At 42.6% G+C, this 20,725-nt stretch overlaps 1 protein-coding gene across 1 annotated transcript in view; it reads left to right on the top strand.

The window, feature by feature from the left end:
* LOC137346463 (multidrug and toxin extrusion protein 1-like) overlaps nucleotides 1-20,725 on the top strand; it is a 92,557-nt gene that overhangs the window by 45,512 nt on the left and 26,320 nt on the right. The window contains exons 10-11 of the mRNA XM_068009914.1: nucleotides 952-1,019; nucleotides 9,742-9,850. Coding sequence (XP_067866015.1) covers nucleotides 952-1,019; nucleotides 9,742-9,850 — 177 coding nt within the window. The remainder of the gene's footprint in view (nucleotides 1-951; nucleotides 1,020-9,741; nucleotides 9,851-20,725) is intronic.

Raw genomic sequence — 20,725 nt, 5'->3', positions numbered from 1 at the left:
GAGGTTTCTCTTGAGCACATTTAGAGAGACACTTACTGAAACTGTAGTGTGGTTTAGTTAGGAGGAATATGCTTGTAATATTTCACTCTGTAAATAAAGGTTTGACCGAGTAATGATTGGCTGCTGTGCTGTCCTTCATCAATTGGCTTTCTGGAATAGGATAGTGGGAGGACAGCAGGGAATGTTTTGCAAACCAAGTCACAGGAACAGTCAGACCTGACAGGTAATTCAGAAGAGTATCCTGTCTATATTGGAATTGCTCTATCAGTGTGAATATTAATTGTATTATTTAGAAGGTAATATCATTGTCTTGTATCCATTTCACTCTTGCAGTTTATGATGGGATTAAATTGGACAGCTCTTTCAAATGGCTAGCACAGGCACAACAGACTGAATGGTCTCATTCTGTGCTGTAAGATTCTATAATTCGACATTGTCTCAATCTCTCAATATATCACTGCTCTGTAGCACATCCTAGACTGTGCCTATCATTCCATATTAAATCAAACAAATCTTAAATAAATGAATGTTTTAGCACATGGCACCAGAGATTGAGGGTCAATTCAGTACTCTGCTGAGTTACTGATCTCACATGGGCTGCCATGGGGAGTAGCAGCTTGGAGGCCAGGCACTGCTCTTCAGAGGAGGAGACAATCCGAGGGGAAGCCATTATCAGACCATTCTTATTACATCCTGGCAGCGGCTTCTGAGCAGCATCGGCAGAATCCTGGAATCCTATCACCCCCCCCATCCTCTCAGATGGAGCTCCCAGGAAGGGAGGAAGATGAGGGATGAGTAATTAGAAGGGGCACTGACCCCCTTCCCCCAAAACAGAAGCACAGAGATTTGTTTTGGGTCTGTAATTTACAATTTTCCTTAATTTATTTTTCTCTCAATATTAGTTTGCTTTAATGCAGTTTATATTACACTTTGTTCCCTTCCTGTTCACAGGGTTTATTAATGAAGTTCAACTCGGAGCCCAGACTATTATTTTTCAGATTTTAACAGTAATGTGCATGGTAAGGTGAAGATTCTGTTCTTACAGGCCTAATGAATGTTTAACAGAACAAGGAAACAAAATTACTCTTCATACCGAGAGAATGCATCAAATGAATGTTAAACGATCTTTTTTATTGCACTTACAGTAAGGGAGACTTCACTATTGATGATACAAGTAACATCCCAGTATTAGCTGTAACTCATGAAATGGAAGGGAGGGAGGAACTCAAGAAAATTGCAATCACCAGGGAAGTGGCACTGAACAAATTGTTGGAGCTGCGGGCTGATAGGTCCCTAGGTCCTGATGGACTTCATCCGGGGTGTTAAAAGAAGTGACTAGTGAGATAGTTGATGTATTAGTTTTAATTTTCCAAAATTCCCTAGATTCGGGGAAGGTTCCATTCGATTTAAATATAGCAAATGTAATTTCTTTCTTCAGAAAGTAGGAAACTACAGGCTAGTTAGCTTCACATCTGCCTCACGAAAAATGTTAGAAGCTATTATTAAAGACGTTATAGCAGGGCATTTAGAAAGGGAAATCATGCTTAACCAATTTATTGGAGTTCTTTGAGGGAGTTACATGTGCTGTGGATAAAGGGGAACCGGTGGATGTATTGTCCTTAGATTTCCAGAAGACATTTGATAAGGTGCCACATCAAAGGTTATTGCAGAAAATAAAAGCTCATGGTATAGGGGGAAACATATTGGCATGGATAGAAGGTTAACTAACAGGAAACAGAGCGTAGGCATAAATGGGTCATTTTCTGCTTGGTAAGATGTAATGAGTGGTGTGCCACAGGGATCTGTGCTGGGGCCTCAACTTTTTACAATTTATGTAAATGACTTAGATGAAGGGACCGAAGGTATGGTTACAACATTTGCTGATGACACAAAGATAGGTAGGAAAGTAACTTGTGAAAAGGACATAAGGGAGCTACAAAGGGATATAGATAGGTTAAGTGAGTGGGCAAAGACTTGGCAAATGGAGTATAGTGTAGGAAAGTGTGAAATTGTCCACTTTGGCAGGAAGAATAAAAAAGAAGCATATTATCTAAATGGTGAGAGATTGCAGCACTCTGAGATGCAGAGGGATCTGGGTGTCCGAGTGTATGAATGGCAAAAGATTAGTATGCAGGTTCAGCATATAATTAGGAAAGCAAATAGAATGTTATCGTTTATCATGAGGAGAATTGAATACACAAATAGGGAGGTTATGCTTCAGCTTTCCAGGGCATTGGTGAGACCACATCTGGAATACTGTGTACAGTACTGGTCTCCTTATTTAAGGAAGGATGGAAATGTGTTGGAGGCAGTACAGAGAAGGTTTACTAGACTAATACCTGGAATGAGTGGGCTGTCTTACGAGGAAAGATTGAACAGGCTAGGCTTGTATCCGCTGGAATTTAGAAGAGTAAGAAGTGACTTGATTGAAACATATATGATCATGAGGGGTCTTGACAGGCTGGATGTGGGAGAATCCAGAACTAGGGGTCTCTGTTTAAAAATAAGGGGTCGCCCATTTAAGACAGAGATGAGGAGAAATATTTTCTCTCAGAGGGTTGTGAGTCTTTGGAATTCTCTTCCTGAAAAGGCAGTGAAAGCAGAATCTTTGAATATTTTTAAGGCAGAGGTAATTAGATTCTTGATAAGTAAGGGGGTGGAAGGTTATCGGGGTAGGTGGAAATGTGGAGCAATCAGTTCATCCATGAACTTATTGAATGACAGAGCATGCTTGAGGGGCCGAGTGGCCTACTCCTGCTCCTAATTCATATGTTTGTTTGGGACTATTCCACTCTTTGTAACCAGATCCAGTACAGCTCACCTGAACTGTAGAGACAATGCACCTTCAATAATACCACTAAATCTGTTTATTAAGTTGCAAACCACACACTTAAATACCCACAAACATTAAAGGAGACCATTCAGCCCAGTTTTGCCTGCAATGGTGCTAGCTCTTCAACTGGAGCTATCTTCTATAATCCCATTTCCTGTCCTTTCATCACATTGTTTTATATTCTTCCTTTTCAAATACTTACCTAAGTATTCTAAGTGATGTTATGTTCTCTTCTCCAGTAGCTCCTTGTGCTATATTATTCCATGTTCAAATGATACTCTCTGTGAAAACATTTCTGATCACGCCTTCCCTTTGTTTTTCTAATGTTAATTCTGAGCCATGCCTCCTTGTTACTGAGTGAAAGCAATTTTCATCAATTACTCTCTGAAAACATTTTGTATTTTAGAAATTCTCGATCAGATTCTCCTTCAAACTTTTCTGTTCCAGTGATAGAAGGCCCAATTTTTCAAGCTGTTGTTTGTGGCTGTAGCATAAGATCACAAGGAATCGGAGCAGGAGTAGGCCATATGGCCCCTCGAACCTGTTCTGCTATTCAATTAGATCAGGTCTGATCTTGGACCTTAATTCGACTTTCCCAATGGATCCCTATATCCCTTAATTCCCCATACAGTCCAAAGGTATATCTATCTCAGTCTTGAATATAGTCATTGAATGAGCATCCATAGCCCTCTGGGGTAGAGATTTCCAAAGATTCGTAACCCTGTGAGTGAAGCAATTCCTCCTCATCTCAGTCTTAAATGATTGACCTTTTATCCTAGGAACATGTCCTCTAGTTCTAGAATTTCCAGCCAATGAAATGGCCTCTCAGCGTATACTCTGTCAAGTCCCCTCACAATCATAAATGTTTCAGTCAGATTACCTCTCATTCTTCTAAACGCCAGACAGTATTTTCTAATCTTCCTACCAGTCAATAACCTCATAGTTCCCTCATTATACTCCATCTGTCACCTTATTTCTCACGCACTTCACTTGTCTATATCTCTTTGTAGCCTTTATGTGTCATCCTCATAGCTTACATTCCTGCCTCACTTTGTATCGTCAGCAAACTTGGACACGTTATTCTCGGCCACTTTATCTAAGTCATTAATATAGATAGTAAATAGCTGAGATTCTGGCACTGATCATTGTGGCAAAACACTAGTTACAACCTGGAAATGCCCTGTTTATGCCTGCTGTCTGCTTTCTATCCAGTAACCAATCCTCTATCCATGCTGATATTTTTTCCCAAACCCTATAAGCCCTTATCTTATGTAATTGCCTTTTTTGTGGCATCTTATTGAATGCCTTTTGAAAATCCTAATATATCTCATCCATTGTTTTCCCTTTATCTCCACTGCAAGTTACATCCTCAAAACTCCAATAAATTTGTCAAACATGATGTTCCTTTCAGAAAACCATATTGACTCTGCATAATCCGAAAATGATTTTCGAAATGCTTTGTTAGCACCTCCTTAATAATAGATTCCAGCATTTTCCCAACAACTGATGCCAGGTTAACTGGTCTGTAGTTCCCTGTGTTTTCTCTCCCTCCTTTCCTGAAGACAGGGTTTACAATTCATACCTTCCAATCCACAGGGAACATTCTTGAATCTAGGGAATTTTGCAAAATCATAACTGATGTATCTACTATCTCCGCAGTCTCTTCCATTAAAATCCGAGGATGTAGGCCATCAGGTCCAGGGAATTTATTGGCTTTTACTCGCATTACTTTTGTACATTTTCACAATTGAGGTTAATTAGTTTAAGTTCCTCACTCTCATTAGCCCCTCAGTACCCCATTATTTTTGGTCTCCTTTTGTGTCTTCTACTGTGAAGACAGATACAAAGTATTTGATAAACATTTCTGCCATTTCCGAATTCCTCATTATAATTACCCCTGTTTTAGCCTTGAAGGGATCAATGTTTACTTTTGCTTTTCTCTCCTACCCTCTCTTTTCTGGTATCACAGGAGTGAACTTTTGCCATATCTTTTTTGTGTTTCTAATCTGATATATTTAGACTGCATACAATATTTCAATTGTGACATAAGCAATTTCTTTCAGAAATTCAACATCATTCCCTTGCTTTAATATTCAATATGGTTATACATAAAATTCAGAATCTCATTTGCGTTTTTAATGGCCTTTGCTACAGGTACTTCCTCATTTCAAAATCTATATATCAACACATAGAAACATAGAAAATAGGAGCCGAGTAGGCCATTCAGCACTTCATGCCTGCTCCACCATTAGAACAAAGAACAAAGAACAGTACAGCACAGGAACAGGCCATTCGGCCCTCCAAGCCTGCGCCGATCTTGATGCCTGCCGAAACTAAAACCTTCTGCACTTCCGGGGACCGTATCCCTCTATTCCCATCCGATTCATGTATTTGTCAAGATGCCTCTTAAACGTCATTATCGTACCTGCTTCCACCACCTCCCCCGGCAGCAGGTTCCAGGCACTCACCACCCTCTGTGTAAAGAACGTGTCTCGCACATCCCCTCTAAACTTTGCCCCTTGCACCTTATACCTATGTCCCTCAGTAACTGACTCTTCCACCCTGGGAAAAAGCTTCTGACTATCCACTCTCTCCATGCCGCTCATAACTTTGTAAACCTCTATCATGTCGCCCCTCCACCTCCGTCGTTCCAGTGAAAACAATCCGAGTTTATCCAATCTCTCCTCATAGCTAATGTTCTCCAGACCAGGCAACATCCTGGTAAACCGCTTCTGTACCCTCTCCAAAGCCTCCACATCCTTCTGGTAGTGTGGCGACCAGAATTGCACGCAATAGTCTAAGTGTGGCCTGACTAAAGTTCTGTACAGCTGCAGCATGACTTGCCAATTTTTATACTCTATGCCCCGACCGACGAAGGCAAGCATGCCGTATGCCTTCTTGACTACCTTATCCACCTGCGTTGCCACTTTCAGTGACCTGTGGACCTGTACGCCCAGATCTCTCTGCCTGTCAATACTCCTAAGGGTTCTGCCATTTACTGTATACTTCCCACCTGCATCAGACCTTCCAAAATGCATTACCTCACATTTGTCCGGATTAAACTCCATCTGCCATTTCTCCGCCCAAGTCTCCAACCAATCTATCTCTTGCTGTATACTCTGACAAACCTCATCATTATCTGCAACTCCACCAACCTTTGTGCCGTCCGCAAACTTACTAATCAGACCAGCTACATTTTCCTCCAAATCATTTATATATACTACAAAGAGCAAAGATCCCAGCACTGATCCCTGCGGAACACAACTAGTCACATCCCTCCATTCAGAAAAGCACCCTGCCACTGCGACCATCTGTCTCCTATGACAGAGCCAGTTCTATCCATCTTGCCAGCTCACCTCTGATCCCGTGTGACTTCACCTTTTGTACCAGTCTGCCATGAGGGACCTTGTCAAAGGCTTTACTGAAGTCCATATAGATAACATCCACTGCCCTTCCTTCATCAATCATCTTTGTCACTTCCTCAAAAAACTCAATCAAATTAGTGAGACACGACCTCCCATTTACAAAACCATGCTGCCGCTCGCTAATAAGTTTGTTCGTTTCCAAATGGGAGTAAATCCTGTCCCAAAGAATCCTCTCTAATAATTCATTATGATCATGGCTGATCATCCAACTCAGTAACCTGTTCCCACTTTCCCCCCCATATCCTTTAATCCCTTTAGACCCAAGAGCTATATCTAACTCCTTCTTGAAAACATGCAATGTTTTGGCATCAACTGCTTTCTGTGGTAATGAATTCCACAGGCTCACCACTCTCTGGGTGAAGTAATTTCACCTCATCTCAGTCCTGAAAGGTTTACCCCGCATCCTTAGACTCTGACCCCTGGTTCTGGACTCCCTCACCATCGGGAAAATTCTTCCTACAACTACCCTGTCAAGTCCTGTTAGAATTTTATAGCTTTCTATGAGATCCCCCCTCACTCTTCTGAGCTCCAGCGAATATAATCCTAACCGACTCAATCTCTCTTCATATGTCAGTCCTGCCATCCCAGGAATCAGTCTGGTAAACCTTCACTGCATTCCCTCTATAGCAAAAACTTCCCTCCTCAGATAAGAAGACCAAAACTGAATACAATATTCCAGGTGTGGCCTCACCAAGGCCCTGTATAATTGCAGCAAGACATCCCTGCTCCTGTACTCAAATCCTCTCGCTGTGAAGGCCAACACACCATTTGCCTTTTTTACCACCTGTTGCACCTGCATGCTTACCTTCTGCGACTTGTGTACGAGAACACCCAGGTCTCATTGCATATTCCCCTCTCTCAGTTTAAAGCTGTTCAGATAATAATCTGCCTTCCTGTTTTCGCTACCAAAGTGGATAACCTCAATCATTTATCCACATTATACTGCATCTGCCATGCATTTGCCCACTCACTCAACTTGTCCAAATCACCCTGAAGCCACTCTGCATCCTCCTCACAACTCACCCTCCCACCCAGTTTTGAGTCATCTGCAAATTTGGAGACATTACATTTAATTCCCTCATCTAAATCATTAATATATATTGTGAATAGCTGGGGTCCTAACACCGATCCCTGCGGTACCCCACTAGTCACTGCCTGCTATTCAGAAAAAGACCCATTTATTCCTACTCTTTGTTTGCTGTCAGCCAACCAATTTTCTATCCATCATAATACACTACTCCCAATCCCATGCGCTTTAATTTTACAAGCTAATCTCTTATGTGGGACTTTGTCGAAAGCCTTCTGAAAGTCCAAATAAACCACATCCACTGGCTGTCGCTCAACAACTCTACAAGTTACATCCTTGAAGAATTCTAGTAGATTTGTCAAGGATGATTTCCCTTTTGTAAATCCATGCTGACTCTGCCCGATTCTACCACTGTTCTCCAAGTGCTCTGCTATAAAATCTTTGATAATGGACTCTCGAATTTTCCCCACCAGCAATGTCAGTCTGACTGGTCGAAAATTCTCTGCTTTCTCTCCACCTCACTTTTTAAATAGTGGGGTTACATTAGCTACCCTCCAATCTGTAGGAACTGTTCCAGAGTCTATAGAATCTTCAAAGATGACCACCAATGCATCCACTATTTCGAGGGCCATTTCTTTAAGTACTCTGGGATGTAGATTATCAGGCCCTGGCACTTTATCGGCCTTCAATCCTATCAATTTCCCCAACACCATTTCTCTATTAATACTGATTTCCTTCAGTTCCTCCCTCTCACTAAACCCTGTGTTCCCCAACATTTCTGGTATGATATTTGTGTCCTCCTTTGTGAAGACAGAAGCAAAGTATGCATTTAGTTGGTCAGTCATTTCTTTGCTCCCCAGAATAAATTCTCTGTTTCTGACTGTAGGGGACCTACATTTGTCTTCACCAATCTTTTTCTCTTCACATACCTATAGAAACTTTTTCAGTCTGTTTTTATGTTCCCCACAAGTTTCCTCTAATACTCTATTTTTCCCTTCTTAATCAATCTCTTGATCTTCCTTTGCTGAATTCTAAACTGCTCCCAATCCTCAGGTCTGTTGTTTTTTTCTGGCGAATTTATATGCCTCTTCCTTGGATCTAATGCTATCTCTAATTTCCCTTGTAAGTCATGGTTTGGCCACCTTTCCCATTTTACTTTTGCACCAGACAGGGATAAACAATCATTGCAGTTCATCCATGCACTCTTTGAATGTTTGCCATTGCCTATCCACCTATCATGTCTTTAAGTAACATATCCCAATCCATCATAGCCAACTCGCACCTCATACCTTCGTAGTTTTCTTTATTCATATTCAGGACCCTTGTCTCAGGATCAACTCTGTCACTCTCCATCTTGATGAAGAATTCTATCATATTATGGTCACTCATCCCCAATGGGTCTCAAACAACTAGATTAGCACCCTAATATCTCTCTGTCCTCCACTGTGTTAACAATCTGATCATATAGAGTACACTTCCTTCCACTGACCTTTTTCCAAGATGTATGATGACCAAATTTCTCACCATGAAACTGCATTTTCCCACTCTGTGAAACTGCTTACAACCCCTTGAAATCTCTTGTATCCTTCCTCCATTTGCCATTCCTCTTAGGAAGACTTTTCAATCAGGTGATCCAAGTGATGATGTGCACTGGGATCTGTTTGATATTTACCAGGAGTTTTCTGGTACCTCATCTAAGCTGCTATTCTTCAACAACAATAATGCATTTATATAGGGCCTTTAACATTGTAAAATGTCCCATGTTGCTTCACAGGAGTGTTATCAAACAAAATTTGATAAGGAGATATTGAGAGAGGTGACCAAAAGCTTGGTCAAAGGGGTAGGTTCGAAGATGCACCTTAAAGGAGGAGAGAAAGGCCAAGAGGTTAGGGGACGGAATTTCAGAGCTTAGACCCGAGGCAGCAGAAGGCACGACCGCCAATAGCGGAGCAATCGAAATCCGGGATGAGTGCACAAGAGCCCAGTATTGGAGAAATGCAGAGATTTCAGAGGGTTGTAGGGCTGGAGGAAGCTACAGAGGTAGGGAGGGACCTTAATGGCAAGTGTGAAGATGAAAATGAGGGAATCTAAGCCAACAGAAATTCTCCACTCATTGAGCACCTGTATGTTCGACACTTTATAAAGTTATAGTGTTAATGGAGAGTAATTGGGAACAGAAACTCTGGGTGGTTTTGTTCCTTCCAGAAACCCGGAGGGCAAGGTAGGAAGTGGGTTTGGGGGGTGGGGGCAGCTGAGGTTAGGTGTAATGCCAACTGCTTCCACCTGAGACCAGGTAACTCAGCACAAAGGAGGGACTGAACTCTGACCTTCCTGGTCTGTTTGGTTTACATCCACCCACAGGTATATTAATGGAGCAGTTAATTTCAGCAACTAATTGAATGAGGGATAGAGAGAGAATAACGTACAAGTAACTGTTTATGTTCTTTCTCCTGCAGATTGCTTTAGGATACAGTGTGGCTGTAACTGTTCATGTGGGTAATGCGCTGGGTGCCAGAAATCCAGAGCAGGCTGTAAACTCTGTTAAAGTTGCTTTGTGCTGCATTGGTGAGTCCAATAGTTTAAACTCATTGACTAAAATTCTATTTATTCAAGTGATATCCAAGTCCGAATGGTGTGTGACCTGGAGGGAACTTGCAAGTGGTGATGTTCCCATGCACCTGCTGTCCTTGTTGTTCTAGGCAGTAGAGGTTGTGGGTTTGGAAGGTGCTGTCGAAGAAATAGATAGTGTCAGAATGTGCCAGGATGAAGGGGTTGGAGATTGGGTCCAGTGACAGGGGAACCAATCAAGCACTGAGTGGTGTTCAGTGTTGCTTTGGTCGTCCCAGGTAAATGGTGAGTCTTCCATCACACCCCCAACTCGAGCCTTTCAGATGGGAAAGAGGCTTTGAGTGACCAGATCTCTCAGTCTGTGCTTCGCTATTGTAGTCAAGGTGTCAGTATGGATGATCTAGTTACGTTTCTGGGCAATGGTGACCCCTTGGCCCCCAGGAGGTTGGTGATGGGCCGCTCAGCAATGGGGGTATAGTTGATGTTTAAGCTGAGATGGCTGGACTTTCTCTTGTTTGAATTGGTCATTAACCTGGCACTTAGATGGTGCAAATGTTACCAGTCATTTATCCTAGAGTGATGGGGAAGAGGCAAATATGGCAGGTGCAAGATGGCACTGGTGACTGCAGCTTCAATCCTGCATGGAGGCGGCTCAGTACTACGGGTTGTTTGACTGTTGACCTGAGACAACAAAATCATCCGGCAGCAACCCTGATTGGCCAAGCAGCCTTCTCTCGGAACCACACTGCTTTCTCCAAATGGAGACGGGCCTAGAAAAAGTGGCCCAAACCAACCTCCAAATGATCCAAAACAATTGGTGGACAGCACTCACTGAGAGGTTACAAACGGGTGCAGATATGGGAGATATGAGATCCTTCAATGAAGACTTGAGATATGTATATGGATCTTTCCACCAGGTGCAGGCACCACTAAAATCTTCTGATGGCACAACCTTGCTCATAGATAAAGAGTTCATCTTGCATTGATGGTCAGAACACTTTGAGAGCCTATTTAGTAACCAGTGGATGGTGCAGGAGACGTCCAACACAAAGACCTCCCGGGGGAAGTGAAATCTGAGCTGGAAGAACTACCAACCAATAAAGAGATCAAGATCACTACGGCACAATTAAGATCACACAAAGCCCCTGGATTCCAGTCGAGGTCTATAAACAGGGATGAGATGTGATCCTTGATAAGCTTCCAGATCTGTTTACAGCATGGTGGGAGAAAGGGACAGTGCGTCAGGTCTTTCGAGATGCAGTGATTGTCTCCCTCCACAAAAACAAGGGAGAGACGCCTGACTGTTCACACTGCAGAGGCATCACCTTACTCTCCATCGTCCAGAGTGCTTCTCAATAGACTTGTTTGGACAATAGCTGAAGAAAGTCTCCCTGAAAGTTGATGTGGATTCAGATTCAATAGGGGAACTTCAGTCATGATTTTTGTGCTGAGACAGATCCAAGAGAAATTTAGAGAACAAAACATGGGCCTGTACACTACTTTTGTAGATCTGATCAATGTGTTTGATAGTCAGCTGGGACAGACATTGGAAGATATTATCTAGATTGGGGTGCCCACCAAGGTTGCTCATCATTCTCTGCCAATTGCACGAAGGCCAGGTCGAGCAGCATGCAGCCCTCTCAGACAACTTCCCTATCTCCAAAGGTGTTAAACAAGGGTGTGTTCTGGCACTGACCCTTTTCTCTATTTTCTTCAGTATGATCCTTCAAGAGGAAAAGGCAGGCTTCACAGAGGGCATCTACATCCACTTCAGAACAGACCGCAGTCTCTTCAAGGTGACAACTTCTGGCACATACCAAAATCACAGAACAGCTTATCGTGGAGCTTCTGTTTGTTGACAATTGCGTCCTTCTGGCGACCCAGTGGCGCAGTGGTTAGCACCGCAGCCTCACAGCTCCAGCGACCCGGGTTCAATTCTGGGTTCTGCCTGTGTGGAATTTGCAAGTTCTCCCTGTGGCTGCGTGGATTTTCTCCGGGTGCTCCAGTTTCCTCCCACAGCCAAAAGACTAGCAGGTTGGTAGATAAATTGGCCATTATAAATTTCCCCTAGTATAGGTATGTGGTAGGAAAATATAGGGACAGGTGGGGATGTGGTAGGAATATGGGATTAGTGTAGGACTAGTATAAATGGTCGGCACAGACTCAGTGGGCCGAAGGGCCTGTTTCAGTGCTGTATTTCTAAACTAAACTAAACATGGAGGAGGCAATGTAGCTCATTGTAAGCTGTTTCTGTGAGACTGCAAATGCCTTTGACCCAACTATTAGCCGAAAGAAAACAAGTGCAGTACCAACCATGGCCTCAAGGAAATTACAATCCACTGCAGATCAGCATTGACAGCAGCAACCTCAGTGCAGTAGAACAGTTTACTTATCTAGGTAGCATTATCTCAAATGATGCCACATTCACCAAGGACATAGAAAATTGTCTGTCCAAGGCCAGCAGCTCCTGTGTCCTCCTCTCGAAGCATGTCTGATAAAACCATTCACTACACTTCTCTACCAAAATTCATGTCTCCAGAGTGGTTATCATAACTACCCTCTTGTGTGGGTTAGAATATGGGTTCTGTACAGAAAACAAATGCGACTGCTGGAGCACTTCCATCAACACTGTCTTCGATCCATCATGATGGCAGGACTACATCACAAACAATGAAATCCTCAACTAACAGAGCCAATCTGCCCATTGAATGCATTCTCTGACAATGCCAATGGTACTGAGCAGGACATGTGTCATACATGGAGGATTCCAGAATGCTAAAAGCGGTGCTTTATGGTGAACTATGCTCCGGTAAGCAAGATCGAGGTGCACCTCACAAACTGTTCAAAGACCAGCTGAAAAGACAGTTCTTTGTGGCTGACATTGACCAATGGGTATGGGAACAGGAGGCTGCTGACAGAGACAGCTGGCACACAATAACCAGGAAAGCAGCCTATCAGTTCAAAACAAAGAGACACGAGGTTGCTGAAGAAAGGCACAGACTACGGAAGGAGTCTGCTTATACCAGAGCCCCTTCCAACCAGGATTTCTTGTGCCCCAGCTGGTCAAGATCCTGCAGATCAAGGATTGGTTTCTTCAGTCACCACGATCATGCCAACTGCCACAGAGACAAGCCTTCTCCTGATCTTCACCTGCGAAGAACCTGCCATCAATTCGGAAATTCTGTTGAGCATCAGATCCCTTTATGATGCTAAATGGAAGCTCAAGGAACGACACCTCATCTTTCGATTATGCATTTTACAGCCTTGCAAACTCACCACTGAGATCAACAATCTTGGATCATAACCATTGCTCCCATTTTTTCAGACAGCACGATTTGGTAATGATCTTGCTTTTGCCATTTACAGCTCCTTGCGACCAATCTTTTGTCTCTTTACTTGTCCTATTTTGACCCCATTTCCCTAACACTGTTATCTCTTTTGTCATTTAATCACTCCTGTCTTCCAGCCTTCCATAGACTTTCCCTTCTCTTCTATCCTCCCCCTGCCTCTCTTTCCCTGCCTCTGTCCTTGCTTCAAAACTTGTTCCATCTCAAATATTTGTCAGCTCTGATGTAAGTTCATTGCCCTGAAACATTGGGGAAAATTTTCCCAGCCAGGAGGAGGCAGGTTCTGGTGTGTGCCTGGTTGGAAAGTTGCAGAAATTGATATTGGATTGTGATCCAGATGTCGATCGATTTTCTCGGGAATGGGTTTTGAGTTCTGTGTGGACATTCTCTGGGTCTGGATGGAGGTGATTAAAAAGGCAATTATGAGCCTTTTTAACCATGAATTGCTTCTTTCCCAAGAGCAAATGGCACCAGGGTCACCGAGGCGAGTACACAGCGGGAAGAGCTTCTTCAGTGTAACTGACAAGCTGTAAAAACTATGATCAGTTACACTGAAGAGCTCCAGCCATGGCCATTGAGAGTCTGCTGTTCAAAGCACTTCTTCTCTCAGAGAGTGCTTTCACTGTTTGACAGGTGATGGCAAACTGCTTTGAACACGCTTCACCTGTCCAGCACTTCACTAATCTTCAGCTGCACTTCTCTGCTGCCAGTCTTCACCATGGCATGGGAGCAGCTTATGCAACTCCACTGTCCACCTCTACTGAGGGTCAGGAGCAGAAGCCACACCACGGCCCATCGTTGCAGCAGCAGCAGGAGCAACATCAGCAATAGAACCAGCAGTCTTCTCCCCAACCACATGCCTGCCCACAGCAGAGGGGATGGACACCAAGATCCAGTTGAAAATAGGTGACAGCCCCAACATAGGGTTTCCAGGAAGAGGATCAGCTCTCTTGATATGTCTGAGGTATCAGTGCCTCAGGAGGCACAGCTCTCAATGAAGGCCATTGCTGACATCTGAAGCCTCCTGGAACAAGATCTCCATCCCAGCGGAGCAGATGAGCATGCATTGCCAGTGGCCGACAAGTGCCTGTTACTGAAGGGCCACACCCAGACCTTCCCCCGACCCAAGTTGCTGCCTCTCGCCATATTGTGTGCTCTCTTCTCCTGCAAGGAGAGAAAGCAAAGATGTGTGAGTGGCCATTATGGCTTGGGTGCAGAGGAGGGAAGGACAACATTTGAGGAGTGTGAGTGAGACATGGCTGTAGGATCACAATAGACTGAGGGTGAGTGTGAGTGTTGGCTGTTTGGATGGGGATGCGAGGTGCCTGCAGGGAGATGAGTGAGTGGAGCTGCAAGGTGTGTTGTCCTGAGGAGTGCTGTGCTGGAGAATGCTGGGCAAGTCAGAGTGTGGGGTTTGGCACCTGAAAGTGTTTTACCACTCACCTTGTGATGAAACATAGGTATAATAGGCTTAATTAGGTAGAATTTAGACATAATACATGATACCTTTTAGAATTAAAGATTGAATAAATGGTCAGTTTTCAAGACTCTCTGAAATTCCTCATTAAGGGGAAAGGAAAAAAAATCCATTTCAAGATCTTCCAAGGTCTCTGCTACAATGGAATTAGAATATGACACACATTGAAATGTCTATGTGAAGTCAGTCCAGGATGGCTATAAACTTAATTAATTGATAGTGTTAGTGATATGGACAGACTGACTCAACAGGATGGTACAAGGTACCATAAAAAAAATTACAGACAATAAATTACAAAATGAAATGGTACTTACAAAGACAGATGCCTAGTAAACACAATTACAAATATTTGGACCAGATAAAAGCTCACTTCAGAAGAAGAGGATTTCTAGCAAATACGTTAATGGGAATGGTAGCTAATGATATTACCATATATGAATCTCAAAAGCAGGAAAAACACACACAGAAAGGTAACACCTACATTCCAAAAGATAAGATGATAGATTATAAACAGTATAAACATGAGAGTCTTGAATCAAAAAAACAGAAGTATTGAATTCTTCATCAATGCTTCTCAACCTTTGGTACTCAGGGACTTTAAGGTAAAAGTTTACTTTAAATTTTGATGGATATTCTAAGATATTTTGCTGCAACATTGTTAAGGTTGAACTTTTGGATTCTATTTTAGAAATAAGATTATGTTTTATATCTCTTAGTAATCTTTGATATTGTAGTATACTCAGCCACTTAAAATGTATCGCATGATCAACTCTTTAATAAATATATAATAGTTAATAAATAATCTCATGTAGCATTCTGTATACAACTGCAGGAACTCCCTCTCTGTGTCTCCTTAAGTGGGGAGATATTTATTGAATAGTTTCCGAGACCTTTATAATACCTGAGCTATTTATGATTTTGCTGTAATTATTTAAAAATAGGCTATCCGAAAGATAGTAATATTCTGTGTTTGTTTTCTTTCTTTGAGGGAAGAATTCAGTTTTTTGGACCCAAACAAATGTCTGTAGGAATCTGTCTTGTCTGAACTTAATTAAAGGTGACTTTTAGAGATGTACTGTCATGGTCCTGTAGTTTTTTTTCAGAATGTGTGGTTTGCCTTTCAGGCTTGCAAGTGATCAGTATTGCTTTAAGAGCCGGCAAGCCTTAGGAGTTATAGGAAGGTGCATTTTCTTTGCCTTAGGAACAGCCATTTGGAGACTGTGATTCAAAGGGTGCATTTTCGTAACGATAGAGATAGCCACTGTGAGTGAGCCTGATGTGATACATTTGTTACAATTCAGTTTTGAACTGGCTTATGAGTTGAAGACAGTTTGTCCTAACTGAACACACAGACACAGAGGACAGTTGATGTTAGCACTTGGAAAAAGAGCTCTCGACCATTTAAACTGAAGGAATAGGATTTTTAGTTTGTTTAACTGTTATCTCTCAAAATTCTAAGGAAAAGTCAGGCCAAAAACAGAGATCTCTGGTAATTTAAATTGAAGAAAGGGAAGTTAGACTGCGACAATCTTTTATCCCTCAAAAACTCTAAAGTCAGATTGATTCTGTTGAAAGTGTTGGCAAGTCGTTAATTGTTGAAATTCACTGGAGAAGGTAAGCAACATTCCGGAAAGACTTCAAGCAACATTCCGTGAGGAATTCGAGCAACATCCTGTGATGACTTCTGGTAACATCCTGTGAGGACTTCAAGCAACATTGGAGTGTAAATTTGCAAGGACTCTAATTTTTTCTATTTTAAATGTTGTTTATATCTTCATCTTCTTCTTCTTCTTCTTTGGCCTCCTTGTCTCGGGAGACAATGGGAAAGCGCCTGGAGGTGGTCAGTGGTTTGTGAAGCAGCGCCTGGAGTGGCTATAAAAGCCAATACTAGAGTGACAGACTGTTCCACAGGTGCTGCAGAAAAAATTGGTTGTGGGGGCTGTTACACAGTTGGCTCTCCCCTTGCGCTTCTGTCTTTTTTCCTGCCAACTGCTAAGTCTCTTCGACTCGCCACACTTTAGTCCCGCCTTTATGGCTGCCCGCCAGCTCTGGCGGTCACTGGAAACTGACTCCCACAACTTGTGATCAATGTCACAGGGCTTCATGTCGCGTTTGCAGACGTCTTTAAAATGGAGGCATGGACGGCCGATGGGTCAGATACCAGTGGCGAGCTCGCTGTACAATGTGTCCTTGGGGATCTTCCATGCGGCTCACATGGCCAAGCCATCTCAAGCGCCGCTGACTAATGTAGGGTTTATAAGTTTGGGATGTTGGCCGCCTCGAGGACTTCTGTGTTGTAGATACAGTCCTGCCACCTGATGCCAAGGATTCTCCTGAGGCAGCGAAGATAAAATGAATTGAGACATCGCTCTTGGCTAACATACGTTGTCCAGAACTCGCTGCCGTAGAGCAAGGTACTGAGGACACAGGCTTGATACACTCAGACTTTTGTGTTCCGTGTCAGTGCGCCATTTTCCCACACTCTCTTGGCCAATCTGGACATAGCAGTGGAAGCTTTTCCCATGCGCTTGTTGATTTCTGCATCGAAAGACAGGTTTCTCTTCATAGTGTTTAAGAATTTAGTTCTTCTAATTAAAGAGTTAATTTGTTGATTTAAAGACACCTGGTTTGGTTAGCCTCATTCAGGGGTTAATAGATGGTACAATTTGGCTGGGTCTTTCTTTACTTTGGAAAGTTTTCAATGATATGTTAGCCAATCTGTGGAATGACAGGATTGAATTAACAGTGCGTTAGTCCCGCCACAAGCAGAATTGTATATTTTGATTGGGGGCTTTGACAGGAGGTCATAACATTTATTGGGGTCTCGTCCGCGACTGGATTAACACATTAATTGGGGGCTCATGCAAGATTTGAATCACATATTAATTGGGTTTCTCATCTGTGGATTTGATTCATATCTTAATTTGGGGTCTCGCTCGCAATTGAATCATATTTAATTCAGTGGCTGGCGTCTGAGATCAGAATCAGACAAATTTGGAGGACTCATATTTGGAATCATAGTAATTACTCATCTCTGGGATAACATATTCAAATTGGGGTCTTGCATTTGGCATCAGATTAATTTCCCTCGAGTCTGGGATCTTATCAATTGGAAACCTGATTGTTGGGATCTAAATCTGACACCAGTTACAAAGAAATTAAAAGAACCAGGTCTCTTGTCTAATAAGGTACAGTCTATACCATTGTTATGGCATTAGAGGTTGTAGCAGAGTTTTTGGGAAAGCAGAATGTTTCCTTGAGTGACTTGATAACTTTAACGAAGAACAAATTAAAAGAAATAGCAGTGAAATTGGGGTTGGAATTGAAATCAGGTGCCAAATAAAGCGAGATAATTGAAATAATGGCCGAACATCTGGAATTAGTAGAAGAAGATGATGATGATGATAATGCAGATGAAGGGCAATATGAGGAACAAGAAAGCGAATATGAAAGACATGAAGGTAGTAGGTCCCAGAGTGATGCAGTGGAATTGCCTGGGATTCAGTTAGAAATAAAAAAAAAAGGGGGATTCAACAGGAAAAAGAAAAAGCAATAGCAATAAGAAAACTTGCACTTCAGAGAGAAAGTGAAAGAGAAGAGAGAGAATTTAGGCTAAAAGAGATGGAACTAAGACAAAAGGCTAGTCTTGAATTCAGCGAAAATTCGGATCAGGAAGAATCTGAATTTAGATCAGGACCCAGCGAGAAGTTATTTAAAGTTAGACAGGCTCTTCCTAGGAAGAGGAAAGGGATGTAGAGGCATTTTTCATATCTTTTGAAAAAATAGCCAAACAGATGAAATAGCCGAAAGAAAGCTGGACATTGTGCATGTAGGGCAGGCTGGTAGGCAGAGTTCATGAAGTTTATGCAATCCTTTCCGAAGAGGCTTCTGCAGATTATGAGCTGGGAAAAAATGCTGTTCTCACTGTGGATGAGTTAGTCCCTGAAGCTTACCGTCAGAAGTTTATGAACTGACGGAGATTGACTGGGCAGACATATTTAGAATTTGAGAGGGTGAAGCAAATGAATTTTGACCATTGGATACGGGCATTAAAGATAGAAACCACATATGAAAACCTTCGAGAATTAATTCTCTTGGAAGAGTTTAAAAACTCCATTCCTTCAGTAGTGAGAACTCATATAGATAACCTGAAAGTTTTGAAAGCTAGGCAAGCAGCAGAGATTGCTGATGATTTTGAGCTTGTAAATAAGCCAACCTATTTTGTCCATCACCCCCCATAAACCCGAGATGGATAGAAAGTGGGAGAGTGAAAGGAAGGAAAGTAGCTGGGGTCAAGAAGGAACAGCTGGGACAGCCCCAGGATCACCTCCTCAGGTCAGAAAGGAAGGTGCTGAGGGTAGAAGTGAGGTTCGCAAGCCTAAGTGTTATCATTGTAACACAATGGATCATCTTCGTTCAGAGTGTTGGAAATTGCGAGGTAAACCCATAGGACTTGTTGGGGTACGAAAAGTTATTGCAGAGGAAAAGACTCTGACTGAGAGTATAGAAGACCAGGCTATAGCTTTAATGGCAGCTGTGAATGTGAAACCAGATACTAAAACTAAGAGGGGTGTAGAGGTTAAGAATAAAATCCTGAAAGTTATAATGAATTTTTGTCAAAGGGGAGAGTAACTCCATATCCTGTAAGTGAGGCAGGAAAATCTATCATTATACTCAGGGATAAAGGAGTGACCCAAACACTCTTGCTGGGGAAAGATATGAGGTTTCCGCCAGACAGCGCCTTGAACGCTAACGTTTTAGTAAATGGAATTGCCGGGGTGTGTATACCCGTACCTTTGTATAAAGTTCGCCTAGAGAGTAACTTAATATCTGGGATAGTAACTGTAGGAGTTGTCCACAGTTTACCAGTAAAGGGAATTGATCTACTCCTAGGAAATGATTTGGCAGGATCAAAAATATCAGTTTCTCATATGGTTACAGAGGAACCATGTGAAATTAAGGAAACGGAGCAATTTCCGGGAATATTTCCTGCGTGTGTAGTTACCCGAGCAATGGCTAAACAAGATCCATTGTTGGAGGTAAAAGGGGCATCACAAATAGATAATCAGGCATCTGAAACCTTATTTGGGGATTGAAATAATCCAAATGAGATGTTTAACAGATCGTCGATCATTGCAGCACAGCAAGCTGATGCAGAGATCTACCAAATAGCACAGACGGCTCTGTCAGAAGCTGAGGTGAAAGGAGTTCTGGAAGAATATGACAGGGCAAACAGGGTTTTGGGGAGGAAATGGAGACCACCTCATAGACCAGCCGACGAAGACTGGACAGTTATTGAACTGTCCTAAACTGTTGCACCACCTAAATATCGTCGAGGATTATTAAGGTTAGCACACGACATTCTTTTTTAAGGACATAGGGGAATTCGGAAGACCAAATCACACATAAGCAGACATTATTACTGGCCGGCTCTTACAAAGGATGTGAGACAATTTTGTAGGGCATGCCACACCTGTCAAACGGTGGGAAAACCACAACCTACCATAAAACCAGGGGATGAGGTATTAGTGTTGTTACCATCACAGGGAGAACCATTAAAAGCACGGTTCAGTGGCCTATATAGAGTGATCAAAAGAGTGGTTATGGTAGATTACTTGATTGACACCCCTGATCGCCAGATGAAGAACTGCTTGTGTTACATTAATTTGCTCAAACCACAATACCGCAGGGAGGAGGATAAACCAGTACAGGTATGTCAGGTAATCGGGACAGTGGAGAAGGAAAAGGATAGTGAGGATGAGGCAGAATTAGGCCTAGGAAATTCTCAGATTGAACCTTCAACTATCCCATTAGTGAATGAAGACTGGCGAGGAAAATTAAACAATAGGCTTTTAAACTTAGAACCAAAACAGCGTGAAGTCCAAACCAGGGTTTTCACAATGTTTCAAAAAGTTTGTAGGGATAAGCCAGGATGTACAACCTCAGCCACACATCATGTGGGTATAGGGGGAGCCGTTCCTTTAAAACAACATCCTTGTTGCTTAGGTCCAGACAGACAGGCCCAAGTGGAAGCAGAGGTACAATGCA

Source organism: Heterodontus francisci, chromosome 30, assembly GCF_036365525.1.
Source record: "Heterodontus francisci isolate sHetFra1 chromosome 30, sHetFra1.hap1, whole genome shotgun sequence".
In the NCBI taxonomy this organism is placed as follows: domain Eukaryota; kingdom Metazoa; phylum Chordata; class Chondrichthyes; order Heterodontiformes; family Heterodontidae; genus Heterodontus; species Heterodontus francisci.
This window is presented reverse-complemented; position numbering and strand designations above follow the sequence as displayed.